At 42.0% G+C, this 15,207-nt stretch overlaps 1 protein-coding gene across 5 annotated transcripts in view; it reads right to left on the bottom strand.

The window, feature by feature from the left end:
• Window positions 1-15,207, bottom strand: part of PPP6R3 (protein phosphatase 6 regulatory subunit 3) — a 180,290-nt gene that overhangs the window by 52,668 nt on the left and 112,415 nt on the right. For 3 of the 5 annotated variants that reach the window (XM_054972443.1, XM_054972442.1, XM_054972446.1), the window contains exon 16: window positions 10,468-10,565. In XM_054972443.1, coding sequence (XP_054828418.1) covers window positions 10,468-10,565 — 98 coding nt within the window. The remainder of the gene's footprint in view (window positions 1-10,467; window positions 10,566-15,207) is intronic. The other 2 variants (XM_054972444.1, XM_054972445.1) reach the window with 2 other exon arrangements.

The raw sequence follows: 15,207 nt of genomic DNA, 5'->3' as shown, positions 1-15,207 counted from the left end.
TATGTTTGTTAACCCATCCAATGATTTTTTTTTAAAAAAAGGAAAAAACAACGAATCCTTGGAAGATTCTACAATGAGGTCCCCTTTTAGAATCTACTGCCATGAAGGTGATATATAAGGGAACGTCCCTTCCTAGAACCCCTAATTGGTCACTACCTGTTGTCTAAGGGTGTTGATATTAAGACTTTTCTTCAACCCCTCTTAAAGAAAGGATAGTAACTCCCTCATTAGCCCCAAAAGATTACACGACTCTATCCATGCACTCTTCTGGGAACTTGGCAGGAATTTTTATAGACTCTGTGGAACTCTTCCTGGAGGCTAGCATAGTACCAATCATGCCTTCTGTTTAGTCCAACCCTATTAGCTGTTTAGTCCAACCCTATTAGCTGTTTGTGTTCGACCTCCAGAGCTGGTCAGGTGTGTCGTATTGATCCCTGCATCAATGGGCCCTCCTGCAGTGGAGGTGCCAGGGATCCATGCTTGAAAGATTCTTTAGGTTTTGAGAACATGTCTTTCTGGACCTGAAGGTTGCTATTAGCATCACTTCTGCACTTTACTGTGTGATCTTCTGAACAGCTCTGTGCAATAGCTGTACTGTGGAAGACATACAGGATGTATGAAGGCAGCTTGCTGATCACATCATCTATCCCTATGGTTTGAGGGTTTCTTCTCCTTGCGCCTTGTTGAAAACTGTGGTAGACTAGTTGGGAAATCTCTCTGGATAGCATCCATTCTGCTTGGTTCATCACTCTCTGGCCAGTCCGCCTCAGAGTTGTCCTCTGTATAAACATATAGTGACCTGTGGGAAGATTCTGAGATTCCCGCATACCGTGTCTGATGGCTATGAGTTCCAAAGGGTTTACCCTGTTTATCATTTGTCCTTCAGCCGGATGCCCTATGCCATTCTTCCTTGGGTGCGGGATCCCCATCCCCAAAGACATGCCCATGGTCATCACTGTTCTCTCTGGTTCCTTGAGTGGGACACCATCATGGGACTGAATGAGGTACATCCACTGCTTGTTTTCCTGTTTGAGGATCTCTGGCAATTCACCTATCTTGGACCTCTTGTGATCGAACGCACCATGGGATGGCCACAGGCATTTCTGAAGTGCACAGATCAAGATATCATTTGGATATGGGAAAGAAGCCACTCTCCATGGCCTAGCCATGCTATCAGTGATACTAGGATTCTGAAGAACACCCTAGGTGGCGTTTTCAGCTCAAAGGAAAGGGCCCAATGTTCGAAGTGCCTCTGAGAGACTGATGGAACCCAGACAATCTCCCTTCTGAATGGCAGTCATGACAAATTTTGGCCTTTCCATTCCCACCTTCTTGTTCCTAGGCATCTATTTTATTTGACCAAATTCCTTTGGATCTAGGGGAAAAGGGACCAGGTGGCACAGAATTAAATTCCACTGATCACAGTATCCAACACCCGCCTGTTTCTTATTATTAGCTGCCAAGGGTTTGTCAAACATGGTAAGCATCCTCCAAACACCATCGCGCCTGCTGCCTTGGTGTAGACACACTGAGTTCCCTTCTTTGGCCCTTTAGTATTCTGATCGGATTTGTTGAGGGAGAAGGTACTACCCTCTTCTCGATGTTTGGTCTGCTTTCCTTTATTTAGAGTTTCTCCAGACAGGTTGATACCACGGTTACTTTGGCATTGGGGCAAATGGTCCACGTTCCAATTTCTAAGCTAAGTGTTATGTCTGGTTGCCTGAAAACCATAGTCCTTGATGACCACAGCATAGCATATTGCCGGGGCTATTTTCTTAGTTTTGCTCTTTGGCAGGGGTTTACTGCTCACTGCAGCCAGGTCTGAGACCCGAGAGAATGTGACGCTAGGAAGGAGTGGAGCTGTCACCAATGCTCTGAAGGATGTTTTCTGCGCAGTCAGTTCAAACCACTTGATGCTCGAATCCCTAGGTAGTCCGTCCTTGTCAACGGGCAGCACAGGATTAGACGGCAGGCTGGTTACCAGATCATCCACCAATGGCAGCTTGATCCTCTCAGTAACCCCTGGAACTAATGGATAAGACTTGGGGGAAAAGGAAGTAAGAGTAGTTAGTTTTGCCAAAGTTTCCCTCTTAGACTTCTACAAGTATGTGAAACTACTGGAAGGGAATCCCTGATGGGATTATTCCTGATTCTAGGGAGGATTCGCTCCAACCCCTTAGTCCTTGACAGAGAAGACTCCAGAATACTCATCACCTTAGGGATCTTCCTAGGATACGGCTCCTGAGGAAGACCTGCTAGGGAATTTTCCCTTCTTTTAACAGCTCCGCTTTCTTATTGGCTGAGGGAGAAAACTGATAGCTCAGGGTCCTCAGGTTGAAGGCTTAACTAAGATCTGTGCTCTTAATGGTCCTTGCCTCCTCTTTAATCTGGGGAGGGGGCACCCCTTTACCTATCTGGAGTCAGACTCCCATACTGGAATGCCTCTCTTGCCCATCTGAGAGTCCAGCCGCTAGACTATTTATTGGTGTGCCTTCAAGACCTCTCTGAATTCCTTATTTCCATCCTGGACCATGCCAGTTCATTTGTTAAATAGTAACTATGGCTGTGACTATGTAAATAGGGGGCATGTAATTTCTTTCCCCTTAGTGGTGGAAAATGTCATCTAGTCATAGTTGCCTCTGCAACACTGGTCTTTTTTGGAGGTCTCCCATCCAATTGCTAACCAAGGCCAACCCTGCTGAGGTACTGAGATCAGATGAAATCCGGCTTGCCTGGATTGTGATATCACAGTCACGGGCTGTGATAAGGTCAGAATCATCATTATTCCCCCAGAACTGCTAGGTAATTGAGACTTTTACCCAAGGTCAGCCACCGAGTTCAAGTAATTATGGGACTCGAACCAGCATGTAATGATTCATGGCCCAGCACTTAACCACAACATTACAGCAACTCATTTCAGGCTACCTTGCCTGGTGGATGCAAACCCCAGACCTTCCCCCTTTCGCTAGTCTCTTGAGACGTCCGGGAGTAGGCCGAGGCCTGGGAACTGGGTAAGTTTAGGCCGCAGGCTTGCACTCTCTGAGGCCTGGAAGGAGGCTAGGCCTGCCTTCGCTGACCTACCACCAGCAGAAAATTTTCCAGGCATTCTTGCCTGACGGGTCCAGGTCCTTGGCCTTTTTCTCTTTCACTGGCCTATTGAGAGGCCTAGAAGAGGCTGAGGCCTGGGAGTTTGGAAAGTCTAGGCTGCAGGCTTGCACTTTTAGAGGCCTGGGAGATGGCTAGGCCTGCCTTTCCTGACATTCTGCCATCTAGGCCCATGGGCTTTTTCTCTTTCGCTAGCCTATTGAGAGGCCCAGGAGGGGCTGAGGCCTGGGAGTTTGGAAAATCTAGGCCGAGGGATATGCTCTTTGAGGCCTGGGAGGTAGCTAGGCCTGCCTTTGCTGAATTCTGCCATCCAGGCCCTTGGACAATTCTCTTTCACTGGCCTGTTGAGAGGCCTAGAAGGGGCTGGGGCCTGTGAGTGTGGAAAGTCTAGGCTGCAGGCTTACGGTCTTTGAAGCCTGTGAAGTGGCTAGGCCTGCCTTTGCTGACATTCTGCCAACAGAAATTTTCCCTCCAAAAGGAGAAATGAAAGTGAAAGCGTACCTCACAAGACCCAGCTGAAAGGAAAGAGAAATAATGAGGTATAAGGCAACTCAGTCACTACAAAAAAAGACTGGTAAAGGCAGGAAAAAGGTGCACACAAGTAAGGGGTGATAGAAGAATTGAGAGACTGAGCCTAGGTGACAGAAGAAAATCATACAGAAGAAAATGGCGCAATCATACAGAACAAAAATCATACAGAACAACATGGCGCAATTCAATGTGAAGTTTAGTGCAAGGACTGTTCAGAGCAGACTAGAGGGATTTGGTCTTAATGCTAGAATTCCACGAAAAAAAACATTGTTATCTCTCAAACAAAGGTTGAAAAGATTAAACTGGGCTAAAACCCATGTTAACTGGACAGCAGAACAATGGGACAGTGTTATTTGGAGTGATGAGACCAAAATCTCCCTGTTTGGTAGTGATGGCATAAAATACGTGAGAAGAAGAATTGGAGAAGATTTGCATCCCTGATTGCATTACACCTACCGTGAAACACCCAGTTAGTGTCATGATATGGGGTTGTATGACATCAAAAGGTGTGGGCAGAATTTGCGTGATAAATGGCAATATAAATGCCCAAAAATACATAAATGAAATACTTGAGCCCAACCTGAAGCCTTCCACACGTGATCTTTTCCAAGATAATGAAGCATTTATATTTCAACAAGATTCAGCTCCATGTCATGTTGCTGCTGTGTGCAAAAAGTGGTTTCAAGATAATCATATTCCACTTTTGGAATGGCCTGGGAATAACCCAGACCTTAACCCCATCGAAAATCTATGGAACCGACTAAAGAAACTGGTTAGTGAGAAGCAACCCAGCAATAAACCGCAATTAATAGAAGCAAAATCTCCATCGTGGTTTCACATTATAACAGCTGCAGAACTAAAAAACTTGGTTCACTCCATGGGAAGTCGTTGTAAGGCCGTAATTAAAGCAAAAGGTTACCCAACTAAGTATTAACTGACATGGTGAGAATAGTTGTATAACTCATTTTTCCTGTGTTTCAATTTTCTTCTTTATAACTACTGTTCTAAAAAAAATGTCCTTCATAAGTTATTGCATTACATTCTTGATTAAATTATCTTTCCATTGATATATAATTTTATGGTATTACTCCCCCAAAAAGTGGTGTTATGAGCCATCAAACCTCAAAAAATGCACTTTTTCCAGACAGGTACACTTAAATGAATATTGGGAGTTTGAATTTTATCTTCTGTCTAGCACATTTTTACTTCAAGGAGCTTGGGGTTCTCCTCTTTCCATTTTATCTTCACAATCTTGTGAGACTGACAGGCCCAAAGTCACCAAGTGAGCTTCATGAAGCCTGGGAATTTGAACCTGGATTTCTCATATCCTAGTCAGACATATTAGTAACTACTACACCAAACCGACTCTCTGTACCAACTAAAGCACACTTGTATTTTGATACATTTATGCTTTATTATCAACTGAATCTTTCCTTGCTGTCCCTTACATAGAAAGGTTAGAAAATGAGGTTGCACATAACTGTTGTTCGAGTGGTGTTCTGTGCAGGCACACATCCCTCCCTCCAATTCTTCCATGAGCTCTTTTTTTTCTTTTCCAGAGGCAGTCAATGAACTGAGGGAGGGAACCACTTGCTTGGCCTTTTATAGCCATGCCTGAGAGGAAAAGCATGGGAAAGAGCCAAGCAAACATCTCATGCCTATTTGAGCTATTTGTTTCGGAATGTCTGAATTCCATCCCATGTGTGCCTGCACAGAAGCCCCAATAACAAACAGCAGCATTTCATTCGAGGAGTTTTTCAGTGGTGCAACTGATGCTCTAGAATGGGCTATAAGTCAAGGCAGTGGCTCCTCTTTCCCTGTCTTCATGGGGGCAGTGAAGATGGTTTTACTTAGAAGAACCTACTGTTAGGTTTTCATGTTGCTGATCTGGACTGCCACCTTTGGGAAATGTATTTGTTGGGGGTATGTATTATAATAGATACTGGATTCTAATCTCAGTTTTATGGTTTCTATGGTTTTATGTTTTGAATCATCTTAAGCCATATTTTAGCTGGGAAATGTTTTAATTTTGACTTGTTTTTAGTTCCACATATATTTATTTTGATTTTTACATGGTTTCCAGGAAATAATTTCTGAATCATATTACTTTTGTATCTTTCTTTTGCCTTATGGAATGCTACTGATTTATTATTTTTTCTTACAGATATGTGGAACAGACTACCAAGCTTTTAATTTGAAATGTTGTAAAACAAAGTTAGAAAATTAAAGTCACATAGCAAATCAGTTAGATCACAAGACAGAGAAACAATGGATAAAGTTCAGAAAAGAATGTAAAATGAGCAGCGCGAATTACAAGACAGTACAGGCCAATATTATAAAAACATGTTCAGCTACTATACAACCAGCAAAATCTGTAAAACAACTCAAGTATCTAGTTTTTGCTTCAAGACAGTGTGAGGTATAGTACAATTCTAAGCATGGTTAACTCCCAGCAAAGTTTTTTTAGGATGAGTCTGCTAGTGCTCTAAAAGGTAGACATAAGTATTAACTGAACTGGAATGCTTACAATGAGATTTTCAAAAACTGAACAGTAAATTTCACAAAGGTCTCATCTTTAAAAGTAATAGAAATGAATAAAACACCAGTATATAATTTAATCAAACAAAGTGCAAAATTATGATTAAAAACAGCAACAGAGTGATTCAACATATAAGTACCATACTCTTTTATATACACATAAACAACTTACAAATATACAGGTATATTAGTACATTTTATCTCTGTATATATAGAACCAGAACCAGATGTTTCAGCCCAAGGGTCTTTTTCAGTGGTATATATTCATACAAAGCATTCCAACAATATATCTAATAAATCCAAAGTATCTGATCTATGGGCAAATGAAAACGCTTTCATCTTGACAAGTTGTCCATACTGCACTTTTAATTTTTTTCGTGGAAAGACCTGAATGTATTTATTCCACAATATTTTTTACATCTTTGTGTCCATTACGTGTAAGAGTCAGGTACTTGGATATGCTGAACCACACTGTTGCTGTTTTTAATCATATTTCTGCACTTTAGATTGTTTGATTGTATTATATACTGGTGTTTTATTCATTTGTATTAGGTTTGTAGATATAGTTACTTTACTTTTTCTGTTCCAACCTCTCTGGTTACCCTTCTTCTACAGGGCTGTGATTTTTTTCTCTTTTTTTTTTGTCTTTACCTGATCTTTACATATGCTAATCATTATCAGCTCAGACCAACAGTTTTAAAAGAATAAATTTCGCACTACTTTTAACAGATACATGGTCTGATATGGGCCTGAATTGGGACCCAACTGGAGTGCAGGAGCAATCCTGGGGCAGCCATGACCTGTGTGATGACATCACTTCCAGGAAGTGATGTCATTGTGTGGTCCCAGGAGCGCACATGTATGGTACCCAGTGAGTTCTACCACCTCTTTTCCCAGAAAAAAAGCCCTGGAAAGAAACAAAACCTTTTACTGTCTTTAATGTCAGCAACAATGATCGAAGTGGATTTCTCTCCTAAAAACTCCATTTATTTTTAATCAGAGGGCAGGAGAATCCACATTTCTGCAGACAACTCTTCTCAACTGAAAAGACCCATGAAGCTTTAACTATTTATCCCATAGTAAACTGTAGTCAACAATACTACAAATAACGTATTTGAGTAAGTCTACTTAATCTAGGAACAAATTAAAGTGTACACTAATAAAATGGTGGGTTTTTTTCTGTGTTCATAATTAGAAGGGTTTTGATCTATTAATTTCAGGAACCTAATGATGTTTTCCCTAACAGACAAAGTATACAAAATAGTTATGTTGTTTTGTTTTCATAAGCTCTCAATACTGAACTTTCACAGAGAATAAGTCCAAACAGAATTCATAATAAATAAATGTATGTTACAATATTATTGAAATTAGATCAGTGATTTTTAACAGAGGCATATCACCCACCCCCACTATGATCAACAAGTCTTGCGGGCATTTAGGACTTTGATGGGTAAATAGAGACTCTGGTGATTTTAGGCATCCCTTTCTCTCTTGCTTCAGACAGCCAATGAAGGAAAGTTATTTTATACTAACTGCCACTGGCCTGAGGATAAAATCTCAGATTTCTCCCCCAGACCCTGAAATAAAAACAGCACACAGCAAACAGGAATCAAACCTAATATTAAGAAATTGATTGAAACCCATCAAGTACAAGGGTCTCATCAAACTTGTACCTTAGATTGTATGTCACATAACGTATGTAACTATGAATCTATAAATAAAAATATATTTATACTAGCTTGATGGCTGCACTTCGCTACAGTATTTAACTACTTTAAATCCAGTTATAATATTTATGGGTATGTACAAAATTTTGGTTTGGGGGGGGGGAGTTGGTTTTTTAATATAATAGCGTAGTGCATGAGCTTCACAAAGGTGTTTGAATAAAGCAAAGCGTGTTGATGCTGAAAACTGATGAAGTGAATCTTAAAATGCAACATTTATTGAAGAGATTTTAAAAGGAAAAGATTGTAGTGCAATAAAGTGAAAAATACGTACAGACTTCCCCCCCCTTAAGAACCTCTTTTTAGATCTCATTGGTGGTTTTCCCCTCAGATGCTAGGATCACCAAGCTGCTGGGTGAGCTCACTCTGAAGCAGCCACATAGAACTGCCCATGTGAGAAGCAGTCCTCCCTCAAGGCTATTCCTGCCACTTTCAGTATCTACCCCTGGGACTTGTTGATCATCATAGCAAAGCAGACCTTGAGGGGGAACTGCAGTCTCTTGAACTCGAAGTGGTTATCTGATGGTATGAATGGTATGCATGTTATGAACACTGATTCCCCACCCTCAGCACTGCTGGTGAACAATGTAGCCTTATGATGTTCCTGTGAAGGGCTTTCACTCATAGTCTGGTGCCACTGCAGAGTTTGAGTGGGCTGAGGTTCTGCAGCAGCACTGCTGGAGTCCCCACTTTGAGGAGAAGCTTGTGGGCTGGAAAGCCAGGAGGGTTAAGTGTGTTGAAAAACTCTACAGGGTAGTGGACTGCATCATCTATTTGCACCACTGAGTCCACAGATCTGTACTCCATTTCTGCCCCTTTGAGGGCATTAAGTTGTGTTTCATTAATGATGGCAGCCTTGCCATTCTTGGGAGTCAGAATGGCACACTTGCACAGCCCACCCATGGACTTCTCCGTGATAGCGACGATATCAGGGTGTATCGTAGCTGTTAGGTCTGCTAGGGTCGTCACTACCATGGCCAGGCCTGCAGGCATGGTCATCTTTCCCTTGGACTCAAGACTTGCTGGTACTTGGTCACTGCTGCTCAGTGCACCACAGGAGTATGATGTGCATATTTCTTTGCCGCACCTCTAAGTTGCTACCTCCTTTTAGCATCGGTATATCTTACACAATGTCTGCCACGAGGCTTCTTGGGGGCACTTAGAGGTGATGGCTGCAAGAGGTGTGAGGTGGAGTTGGACTGAGGAAGGGGTGGTATGGTGGGCACTTTGACAGGTTCATGTGAGATGTTCACACTGAAATGGCCCCTAGAAAGGTTGTGCACCATCTCCCCATGAACATTTAAAAACTCAGTTGCCATACTGACTTTTATATAAAATCCCTTTTCAGGAGATTTGTACTGCCTTTCTTCAACTGTCTCCAGTTTCCTTTACCTGATTTTTACCTCAGAACACAGTTCCACAGCTGACCCATCAGCCTGCCAGCCACACAGGAAAGCCAGGCCCCACAGGCAGATTGGCAACCCTATAGGGGAGGTGTATTTTTTACCTCAAGACACTTTCAATGACTGGGAGTCATTGAATGTGTCCTGAGTAAGGCACGTGTCCTGCCTGCTGTTTAGAATGTTGGGCTGATGGCCAATTAAGGCCGCATATGCAAATGACCTCAGGGCAGAGTGGCTGAGTTGGCAGTTGGTGGGGGGGGGGGAATGAGCAACCTGCCAGCCACACAGGGAAGCTGTATCCCTATGGGAAAACATTTTACCGCTTTTTACCCCTTTAGGGGGCGAATTTCTTAAAATCCCTTCTTAGTGGGCCCCTACACCACAAAAGGAACGTCTTGCCCAAATTTCACATTTCTAGGTCCAGTGGTTTGAGCTGGGCGTTGATGAGTCAGTCAGGACACTTGTCTTTATATAGTTAGATAAATAAAGATATCTTGTCTGGAGTGCTGTTTTATGGGGTTTTTTTACTTGAATACTGACGGGCAATCAATGATAACGTTACATACATAATAGGCAGCAGAGAATTAAAGTCACAACTCAGTAGTCTATTTACAACCTAAATACTTACCTGCTCCCAAACATTTAAGGTCATATATTTAAATATAATGAGCTAATTACACAATTAAAATGTATTTATGCTTCTGGACTTTTAATACTTCTTTATAGTAAATGGATAAGAATGTCCTTCCATACACAGAGCTATGGCTATGATTATTTTCCTTACAGACCCATACAGAATCTGTGTAGGTAAATATTAATCTTCACATGAGAAGTCAGAAAGCATCCAAAAACAATATATTCCAAGCCATGGGACTCTGGATCATGAGACTTCAGAAAAAGAATCCACACCCAGAACATACTATTCAACTACTCAAATGATAGAAACAAAAATAGGATTTGCATACATAAATGCTACAAATGGAAATGGTGAACAGAAGAAGAAACAAGAAACAAATTTCATCTTACGAGCACGCACAAGCCACATGGAAACTAAACCAGGTTGATTAAATACAATAGAGCTCATCATCAGTAAAGAGAAGCAACTACTAACCATTGTGAAATAATCTAATAGGAAAGAGAAATAAGACAAACTAAAATGTACTCACTTGCCAATGTCATCTTGGTCAGCAAACTTCTCATCGTTGAAGCCAAACTGGTCAATAAAATTGGACGTCATTTGTTGCATCTGATAATCAGAAAAGGCCTGGCAACCCCAGGACCAACGACAGTGATATAATGATTCTAATAATAGTCTAAATACTATTTGCCCATTTTGCTTCAGAAATACTTTTTGCTAAATTACATAAACAAATACAAGAAAAATTACTAAGAACTGCAAACTATTAGGGGTATCAAATTTTAGGTTTTTAAGTTTTTATGTTTAGGGTGAGAAAGTACTGAGTAACCATTCAAATAAAGATTACTTCTTTTGCACTTGTGACATTAAACCAAACTTTAGTAAGATTTAGTAAGAATAATGCAAATTTGGATGGATACAATAATGGAGGTTGTTTCCAGATTACAATGCTTTTACACTGATAAAAGGATTCCTTTTCCACGACTAACTATGTGAAATTGAAACAACTCCGCACAATACTTAATATAATATTGTATTGCCCATTAAAACCTGGTAATGCCCATCCCCACAAACATTTACCATTATGCTTACTTGGAAGTCAAGTATAAAAGGCCTAAGTTCTCCCTGAAACTGTCCCTTGAAATTCTGTTACTTCATAACACAGCTATACATGCTTCTGCTTCTCTGTGCTTAACAGCTTCTGGTTAACTCATGGTAGCAAAAGTGTTCCCAAATGGAACACTAATTAGCATAATTTTTTATTATTGTAATTTTGCAACCATGATTTATGACAATGAAAAAGAAAATTAATGATTTTTTTCTGCAGAGAAAAGAAGTAACCGCACCATCCATTCAGAATGTTTTCAACTGAACAGGAAATAATGAAGTTTAGAAATGGACATAGTTTTCTACAAACATGTAAGAAGGGCCAGCTATGCCAGATCAATGTGTGTTTGTAGTGGGACAACTACCCAACACCTTTTCCACATGTTTAAAGCTCCACATGGCAGCAGAAAAACAGGGTTGCACTTACCTGTAGTCATTGTTCATCTAGGTCTTCATGCAAGCACACACTGGGACTGCTCATGTGCAGGCCAGCTGCTCAAAACAGGATTTTTCTAGCGTTTAGGTTTTGAGGGGGTGATTCCCTCCCAGCACTGCTCCAGAGCAGTTTTTCCTGCCGAAATGGTCACATGGTTTGGAGAGGTTGCTCCCTTTTCCTTCAGTTATCCTGTGTTGTCGCGAACCCCTCAACAACATACTGCAGAGAGCTCAGAGCAGGGCAGCAGGGAGGGAATGTGTGCCTGCATGAAGACCTGGATGAACAACAGTTACAGTTAAGTGCAACCCTGTTTTCATCTATGGACTTCAGTGCAGTCCCACACTGGGAGAATAGCAAGCTACTCTCTAAGGAGGTGGGGTGATGCTCTCTGATGAAGAGAGATTGTAGGATTGCTTGACTCACTGCCATCTCTATTCTAGAGTTTTTTTTAAATAGCTTTTTATTAGTTTTCTCATATAGGAATAGGGGAAGACAAGGGAAAAGGTAGAGAGGGAATATCAAATATATATCATAGAGTTTGCTCGAGTTAAAATTCTACTTATCTATATCCTTTCCACATAACATTTCATCAAACATTTAACTGTGATTATTAATAATACGTTACAGTAGTGTCTTTGTATAGTTACTACATTCAAGTCAGTATACTTATTTTTTTTATCCATTCATAAAATGGTGTCCATGGGGCTGCAAAATCTTCTTCTATTTGTCCTTTCATTAATGAAGTTAGTTTGTCCATTTCTGCATTTTCCATTATCTTCGCTATCAATTCTTCTTCTCGGGGTTTTATTGCTCTTTTCCAGAAAGATGCCAATAGAGTTCTTGCTGCTGTTACTCCATGGATTACAAAATATTTCTGATCTTTTCCAATTTCTTCTGGTATGCAATTTAACAAAAATATCTCAGGTTTAAAAGGGATTGTACATTGTAAAATTTGTTGTAACAGATTATGCACCATTATCCAGAATTTGTGGACTTCTTCACATGTCCACCACATATGATAAAATGTTCCTTCTAGAGTTAATGTCCACTGCGTAATGCTTTATGAAAGTATCTACCAAAGACTATGTAGCTGCCTGCCAGATGACTATCAGAGGCACTCCTCGAAGGAATGCAGAGGCTGTTACCAGAACTGCTCTATTTGAATGGGGAATTAGCTAGCAGTCTGGAACTAAATTTAGTGCGGATCTTTTAACCAATATATACCAGGTTCGCTCTCCAGACGCTCATGCAATGAAGAGGCAGACTAAACAAAGATACAACGTGTTTTACTAAATAATGTGGCGTATGCCTGAACTAGCACACGCATACAAGGTTACACACAAGAGCTAGGAAAACAGAGTAGGAAAATAGAGACGGTTGCATTAGCGGGGTAGCCCACTTGAGAGCGATGAAGTTGGGCATACTCACTGTCAGACAGTGGCTTACTAAAAGTTGCAATCCAGACTATCTCTTGCAATTAGACATGAGTCCATTGGTTTCAAAAGCTTTTACTGAATATAAACAACCCTTATAGTCCACTAACCAAGATGCAATATCTTGGCTGGTACATGAGTATTGTTACGAATGACAGGCAAAGGTTAAGGTACAGAATAGCATACCCCTGTAGGCCCCATCCTCCCCCCACAGTTCTCAAAACAAACGGCTTGAGGCTGAGAAAGTGAAAGTTTCCCAAGGCTGGAAAGGTCATAGTCATAACATTCCTCTTCTCTAAGATAACTGCTACTGAACTGCTTGCCATCTGCAAAAGAAGCACTTAAAATACTGACAGGATTAAAATGGGGTCTCTTTGGTTTGAACACACAAGAAGCAAAGTCAGAACCTGACACTCACAATCCTGACGCAGAGCAAAGACGTAGCAGCGAGGTGGTCTAATGCCTGCACTAGATCCGAAGTAGAGTGACAGCAAGGAGTCTGGATAGGAATGGCACGCGCACCATGTGGCCTGGGAGACCAGCTTAAATACCCCAAAACATACCCTGGGGCTGGTGCAGTTTCTAGTGGTTCTCACAGGTGAAACAAAGGTTTTAATGGCTCTACAACTACCCTAGATGGGCCACTTTAGGAATCTGATTACATTATTGTGACATCTTGGGAAGAGGGGACAAAGGAGGGAGGGGGAGATCCGGGCATGTTGAATGGATGTTCCAGCGGACAGGGCTTGTCCCGATGTCATCAACTCTGGAATGCGGAGGCTACTTTGAGATGCATTCTCTAAGTGCTTGGGATGGTCGGCACTTAGCTTCTTCTCTGGGGCGGCTATTGATATGCAGAGCAGGGTGAGGCTTGTCGCTGCGGACGTGGTCTGCTCGCTTCTCTGGAATGGCTTCTCTCAGTAGGCTGCTTTTCTGGGTCTTCTGGCTGCCTGGGAACATGGCTGCCGGCTGGGCATGGCTGGGGCTTGCTAGCAGGTTGCCCGGTAGTGAGGGCAAGCTCGGTGACCAGCCCACGGGAGTCTCCAGATGGGAACTGGCCAGGGGGTGCCTGATCAGGTTCGCTGGAGGTTTCCCTGGCTGACACCTGGCTGCTAACAGCGGGGCTTGGGCCCGGGTGAGGCAGGCTTCCATGGAGGCAGGGAACAACAGGTATAACACAGACCATAGCAGGAATAGGGCACAGGCACAGTCCGTGGTCGATAGCAAGCAGGCAGGAAACTGACACGTGAAGCAGAGTCCAAACAGGCAGGGAATAGACATGTGTATTAAAAGTGCACACGTGCAAGGCAGTCTTTGGTGTAGCAGTAAAACAGCAACGCAGGAAACTCAAACACAGTTCATGGCAGGCCTTGATGCAGGAGAGAGGGGCTCCTTGGCAACAAGGCAGCTTGTGCCTTTGTGAATGGGCATGGAGAGTAAAAAGGCAAGGAACTTGAGCAGACTTATAACACATTTTGATAGCTAGTACTACCCATCTAGATATTGTCTGAGATGACTCAGCTTTGCCTTGATTGGGGCAAGAATGGCAAACAAAAATGCAGAGTCCTTCCAAAAAGACTGAGTTCTGTCCATATAAAACAATTCCCTTTGCATCCAATGTGTGTAGCATATGTTCTTGGGGAGTCGTCGGGTTGGGAAAAAACACTGGGAGAGTTATGCTCTGAGACTCATGAAATCTGGACACTACCTTGGGTAAGAACTGCAAACTAAGATGCATGATCACTTTATCAGGATACACCTGTAGGAAGTGGGGCTCCACCCTTCATGCTTGGAGTTCACTGACTGTCTTGGTTGGTGTAATAGCTAGCAAGAAGGTCACCTTAGAGGAATGGAGAGGTAAAGGGCACATTGCCAATGAATCAAACAGTTTTAACATCAGTCTGGCTAACACCAGGGAGAGGAACCACTGTGGTACCAGAGAGGCTCTCAGTGGATACAGATTATATAGTCCTTTCAAAAACAACTTTGATAAATAGTGTGAAAATATCATTTCCCCATCCATATCAATATGGATAGTGGAAACAGCTAAGCGGATTATAATAGATGAAAAAGCCAAACCCATGGTTTGCAGGGAAATTAAATAATCAAAGACATTAGATAAAAAAACAAATGTCAGGGGCTATTCCTTTAGTATCAGCCCAAACCACAAACCTATTAAATTTAAGGGTATAAGATCTTCTAGTAGAGGGTCTGCGAGCATTTAGTTAGACATTTGCCACTTCCTCGGAAAAATGCAACCCTAGTGTTTGAGGAACCACGCTGTCAGGGAACC

This window comes from Eublepharis macularius, chromosome 2 (genome assembly GCF_028583425.1).
Source record: "Eublepharis macularius isolate TG4126 chromosome 2, MPM_Emac_v1.0, whole genome shotgun sequence".
NCBI classification, from domain to species: domain Eukaryota; kingdom Metazoa; phylum Chordata; class Lepidosauria; order Squamata; family Eublepharidae; genus Eublepharis; species Eublepharis macularius.
Note: the sequence above shows the minus strand (reverse complement) of the source record. Positions and strands in the feature narration are given on the sequence as shown.